The sequence below is a fragment of the Hyla sarda genome, chromosome 3 (genome assembly GCF_029499605.1).
Source record: "Hyla sarda isolate aHylSar1 chromosome 3, aHylSar1.hap1, whole genome shotgun sequence".
Taxonomy (NCBI): domain Eukaryota; kingdom Metazoa; phylum Chordata; class Amphibia; order Anura; family Hylidae; genus Hyla; species Hyla sarda.
In genome coordinates, this window is record NC_079191.1 from 285,481,241 (window position 1) to 285,487,391 (window position 6,151).

Sequence of the window (6,151 nt, forward strand, 5' to 3'; positions counted from 1 at the left end):
TGATTATTCTGATCACTATCTCTCCCAATCTCTCATCATATATATCCCATTTCTTACCTCCCCAGTCTTCTTTCCCAATTCCATTCTTGTAGTGGTGTCGAGTACATAGGCTGGTCTCTCGATCTATGCTGCCTTGATTGCGTAGGGTGAAACGTTCTGGTTCATGCATCTTTACCAGTCCCTCTATTTCCATGCTGGTGGGCCCCTTAGTAATGTCGCTGCATTGAAGCCATTGTGCATCGACTTATGGGCGCAAGGACACAACGACATGGATATGTACTGCTTATGTAACGTTCCTGTGCGCCGGCTTCACGGGAACGACATTAGTACGGGGCAGGCCCTCAAAGGAGAAGAGGACATGACTGTAAAGATGCCTGAACTGGACCGGCTCACCCTCAATGGAAGTTTGAACGTCCTGGCAGCGTAGATGGACCGCACGGCCCATCTCCTCCTCATCCCCACCAGTATGCCTACATATACATGTATATGTGTTTTTTTTTTATTTAGATCAATAAAACATAATTTTTTTCAGTTTCAGGAAGATGATTTTGATCAGCTATCTATTGTTACAGAAACAGTAGCAACTTTTTCAGAATGGAATTCAGACAATGTAAGAATATAAATATTCATGTTTTTTAAATTCATTTTAAAATTAACTAAATAAAATTTGCATTTTTTTTTATAAGAGTTTTGAAGATTTAGAAGAGGAGGATGAGGCACCTCAAATTGAAACTGTTGCTCGTCGTCAACAATTAGTAGAAAACACAGTAAGTATTATGTATCTTTACTGTTTTCCCATTTGAACGATAAATATGGTATAAAAAAAACTTAGCCACAATCCTAAGGAAATAATATACCTTATTTATCGTGGTATAACATGCACCGGTCTCTAACACGCACCCTAATTATTGAAAGTAAATGTTGTTAAAAAATGTATAAAAATAATGAGTGTGTATGGGTATACACTGATATAGACGATACTGGCCATGCAGAACCCGCCGCAGTAGAATTTTTTTAAGTGTTTGTTTTAACTCAATCAACTGTGGCGGGTTCAGCAGGGCCATATATTCCCCCACCGCTACATGATTCCCTCCCCCATCCCCACATTTCATACTTGCTTTACTACATGCCCATCCGCTGTTTGCGCTGCTCTCCAGTGTGCCGCTTCTCTCCACTTCTTGCCTGCTTCTCTACACTGTAGATCTAATCACAGCCGCTGCCAGGGTGCTATATGGGGGCCTCGGTACTTCCCTGTTCGTGATCCTTAAATGCCTGAGCCGTGCTGCGTGTACTGACTAGTGTTTTCCTCAAGGCGACATCAACCATCATTGCGCGCAGCGCACAGCAGTTAAGTACCCCGTACGCCGAACAGGGAAGGACCGTGCCCACCGTATAGCACCCTGTCAGCGGCGGTGATTAGAACTACAGCAGAGAGAAGCGGCACACTGGAGAGCACCGCAAACAGCGGACAGCCATGGAGTAATGCAAGTCTGAAATCAGGGGATGGGGGAGGGATGGAGGAGGGAATCGTGTAGAGGTGGCGGAATATGTCCACCGCAAAACCTGCTGCAGATCATAATGTTAAATTGACAGCTTTAAATCAAGTAATTGTGGCTGTTTCTGCTGGGCCTAAAATGCTGGGCCTCAAATAAAAATTTTAGGGCTGGTTTCATATTTTATCCTGTAACATTTCACAAATTTTGTGTTAATTAATCTCACCTCCAAGAATAAAAAACATAAAATATATTAAATTATATAATAAGAATTGCTAAATACAAAACTGACACCTTTTTATTAATGCAGGCTTTTCAGAACTATTTGTTACTTTTACAACAGCCAATAGATCAAGAAAACAGACTGGATCCATATTCATTTCAAAACGATCCCCAGTGGGGTCCTGGGGAAGAAAGACCAAGACCCTTACCAGATCCTAAGGGAAGACTACAGGATCTTAGTTGGTGCAAATGTAGGAAATGTAATCTCATGACATCAGTTGTTGAGAGTATATGCTGCACAGAATATGCTCAAGTCAATTCTTTTTGTGAGGAATATGAATGTGCAACCTTACATCCCGACTTTACTACATGTATATTAACCAAGAGATGTTTAAAAATCAATATGGTTTTTGTAAACGGGATAACGGAGAGACAGTTGCATAAAGATGAAAATAGGTAAAATTTACATAATAATTTTAGACTATAGTTATTCAAATGTAGATATCCTATACTGTATGTCAACATAACTTTATGATGTCTAGATTTACTATCCTATTACACAAATACCGTTTATGCCGGCGTATAAGACCACACCCACATTTTCCTATTCAAATATATGTATTCCAAATACTCGCCTTAATAGACTACCCATCTACCGCTGAGTATGTTAACATTAATTCAAACCTGTGTTTTTCTAGCACGTTTCTCTGAACCCCATAAAAGATCGTGTTTTCAGTATTTACTTTCACAGGTGATTTAATTGTGGTGATGACTGATTCACTGACCATAATTATGTCGCCGGTGAAAGACTAAGGAAATTCTAAAAACAAAATATTTTATGGGGTCCTGAGGAACGCTCTTGAGAAACACTGATATAACCCTACATTACTTAGTCAGTATAGTTTCCATCACATTAGTACGTAGCATGTTCCAACATATTTTTAGGCATCGCTATAACTTTTTTTGTCAGATCAACCACATTATTATAAAGCTCCCCCCACATACATCCAGCTTCCAGCCATATACAGTCTATGGCTGTTGCCTGTATGTATGTTTTATGCTGTGGGCTGTGGTCAGAATCTACTGCTATGGCCAATGGACCTTAGTAGTAGGTTCCTTGGACTAGAGGAGCGGTGACCTGATCACTGAATATAGTGTGTCCGGGCACTCACCATTCACCGTCCAGCGCGAGTCCTCCTGAGCTCTTCCTCCTCTATGGTCGCACTTAGTGATATCGTTTATAATTTCCCGTGTGTAAAAACATACAGTAGGAGGACCGCAGGAGGAAGCAAGCTGGCGGACAAATGGTCATAGACCCACGGACTTATTTTGTCTCTAAATCATTTTTTTGCAAACAGGCCTGTCCTCCATAGGAAAAGAAGAGCAGGTAAAAAGCTATTCATTTATACTAATAAATAAGGTCCCTCCAGCAGTACTTATTAAAAAAATATTTTTCAAATCCTTTACAGCTTGTAAAATATATCTATCTAATATATATATTTTTTTATTCCTAGACAATACAGATGGACTGCCTATAAAGCATTCACTGTGATGATCTATGGCTTTCTTGGGGGGAAAAATAGAGTACCTATACCCTCCTGCGTCATCAACAAAATAAGAAAGACCTTTCCAGATGTTGATGCAACTTACACTGGTTTTCAGTGGTTTTCTGACTATAATGTAAATAGTGCTCCATTTGCACAGAACTTTTAGCATTTCTTTTTTAATGATATTTTTTTTCATGTTGTAAAATGTTAGTACTGTATTTCACAAATTGTAACCTTATTGAAGAAAAAATTTGCTACTCAAATGAGGACTATAACCAAAACCCTTTATTCACCCTCTGTTGCCAGGCTGCATAACTCTACAAAATAGTCTTCCACTTACCTGCCTAGTCTCCGGCGTTGTTCAGATATCCCCATGCCGTTCTCCGTTCCCTGTCAGCTTCCTCTTCCTGAAGGGTCGATGACTTGCTGTGCGCTCAGCCTATCAACGGCTGCAGCATTTTCCTGCTGCTGTCGCTGATAGGCTGAGCGCAGAGTGAGTCACCAACACGCAGGAACAGGAAGATGTCTGGGACCAGAGAAGGGAACGAATGATATCAGAACGACATTGGAGCGTAGGCAGGTAAGTCAAAATTTCTTTTGTATAGTTATGCAGCCTTGCCAAAGCAGAAATAAAGGTTTTAGGTTACAGTCCTTATTAAATTTTTTATGTGCTTTTTCCACAAGTTTTTTGTTTGTTATTTAAAAAGTTAATATGTTTATATTTATTTACAATGTTTGGTTATTTATATTTTATATAAGTTGTCATTTATATATTTTTTTATTTAATTATTTGTTAAATCTTACATATTTTATTTAAAAAAATAAAAAAATTCTTGTTTAGTCGTTCTTTTATAACTACATAGGTAATCTAATTCTGCATATTTGAATGAATAAAGTACTTGAATTATAAACAACATTTTTATAAAAAAATATATATATAACATATTTTTTTTAAATAAAAATGTTTTGAACTATAATATAAATAACATGTACAAATACCCTAATCTATTGTTGATTTGTGAAAGACGTGTCCCACATGAGATCACCAATAACAGGCCCATGCAAAGGAGTTCTCTTGCCATAGAGACAAGGCTCCTTCTTGGAGTATGAATGGGGTAGGCACATCTTTCATTACAACCCAAAAACTTTAAACATCAACTATGCTTAGGATACATAAATTTAAGAGGGGCTTCAGTGGTCGGGAATTCCACGGCGCTGACCATGTAAGTTTGAAAGGCTTTGAGTGTGTTCAATAAGGTTTATTTCAACAATGCAACGCGTTTCCCTGCCCACATACAGTTTCAACAGACATGCCCACAGGCGGTTTCATCAGGCATGCCCCCAGGCATTCAGACAAACTTTACTTTACATTATGAGCTGGTAACCCGGGTGTTAGCCATTTAGTATTTTCATTTTGACTTTCAGTAAGTGTGGGATGATTACATTGTAAAGTAATAGAGTTTTCCTCCCAAGAGTGTTCATTGACTACATGGTGCAGAACGGACCGCCATCTGTCCAGCAACATGTCTGGGTTCTTTTCACATGTCCGTGCGCACCACCACAAATGTTTTTTTACCGGTTGGATCCATGAATTAAGAACTTCTGTATTGCGGCATTTGGCACCAGCTGCTAATTTATTCCCCACTGATTTGGCCAAGTGCCATACATCAAATTGATGCTCAATAAATGGATACTCCTCTCTCAATATTTTTCTAATAGAGATGTGCCTGTTTGTTGCTATCATTGCTATATCCAGATTTTGGTCGAGTAGGCTATTCAGGCTTTTTTAGAAGCAGTCTTTTCAAGACCAACAGAAGTTCCAGATGGTCTCAGTTGTTCAACCTGGAAAGCAACATTTTTTTTTGATTCAGCATCCATTAAAGTATAGGTGCAGTATTTTGCACTAAATCCTGGGGAATCGTTCTGTCTGTCACCTGTTAGGTAGAGAGGAGTAGTATATTCTGTAGTATTTCTTGTTGCTTTTTTTTCCAAGTCATATCAATTCCAGGAAAAACATATTTTTTTTTGATACATGAAAAAAGTTGCTGATGAACCACCTCTTATATTGATTGTTTTAAAAAAAAACAATAAATTTTTTTGCAACTGTTTCCACTTCAAAAAACACCTGAGGATAATAGTAGATTCCCAGCTGGTTTGTTATTAACGGTGTGCTGTGATCTCCATAAATGTCTTATATGTCCTTGTGAACATTTGACCGACAAAGACAACATATTTTTTTTTATAATGTGTCAGCCTTTCCTTACATTTTCTTTTCACCTGGCACGGAATCAATCTGACAAATTTTTTTAAACTCGATTCAAAAATTATATATTTTTCATCACTGACAACGTCAATGTTAATTTCAAATAAATCATCAAAATTTTCGGTAAAAGTTTCTTCTTCCTCACTACTAGATAGTGACGAATCCTCTGGCTCTTCCTCACAGTCTGACGCATGAAATTAGGTGTCACCTTGATCAATATAAGTAGTTATAGTAGTTTCAGGGTCTTCTATTGGCACCGGAATATCTTCCACTTTGACTTGAGGTGTTTCTGAAGTTGAGGGAATATTTGCAGGTGCTTCTGGAAGTACTGTTTCAGATGGTTGTGGATATAATGCAATAGAAAAAGCATCCAATACTTCCTCCTCTATAAATTTACAAAAATAATTGTGTTCTGACAATAATCTCTTTGGTGCTGCATAAATGTAGCTAGTGCCTGGTGAACTTGCCAAAGTACTATTATCGATTTCATCCTCATGAAAAGAAGAGAAATCTTGAGATTGTTCTCCTATGTCCTCCTCTGGCTGAATTGTTGACAAATCCGAGGATTGAAGATTGGAGCGGCATTCCGGATTTTTTTTTAATTCAGAGCTATATCAATTGCCTGT

The 6,151-nt window shown here is 38.2% G+C and overlaps 1 protein-coding gene across 1 annotated transcript; it reads left to right on the forward strand.

Annotated features, from left to right (window-relative positions):
- Positions 1 to 268: 268 nt before the first annotated feature.
- On the forward strand, positions 269 to 3,590 carry LOC130361053 (uncharacterized). The gene is made up of 5 exons (XM_056563616.1): positions 269 to 412; positions 533 to 610; positions 687 to 767; positions 1,804 to 2,171; positions 3,230 to 3,590. The coding sequence occupies exons 1-5, from the start codon at positions 269 to 271 to the stop codon at positions 3,426 to 3,428; spliced, it is 870 nt and encodes a 289-aa protein (XP_056419591.1). The 3' UTR covers positions 3,429 to 3,590.
- Positions 3,591 to 6,151: the final 2,561 nt, after the last annotated feature.

Excerpts from the sequence above, each read along its gene's own strand:
- LOC130361053 (XM_056563616.1), top strand. The coding sequence starts at position 269 with ATGGATATGTACTGCTTATGTAACGTTCCTGTGCGCCGGCTTCACGGG. Across the intron at positions 611-686 it reads CAGAATGGAATTCAGACAAT|AGTTTTGAAGATTTAGAAGA; the intron begins GTAAGAATATAA and ends TTTTTTTATAAG. Across the intron at positions 2,172-3,229 it reads TTGCATAAAGATGAAAATAG|ACAATACAGATGGACTGCCT; the intron begins GTAAAATTTACA and ends TTTTATTCCTAG.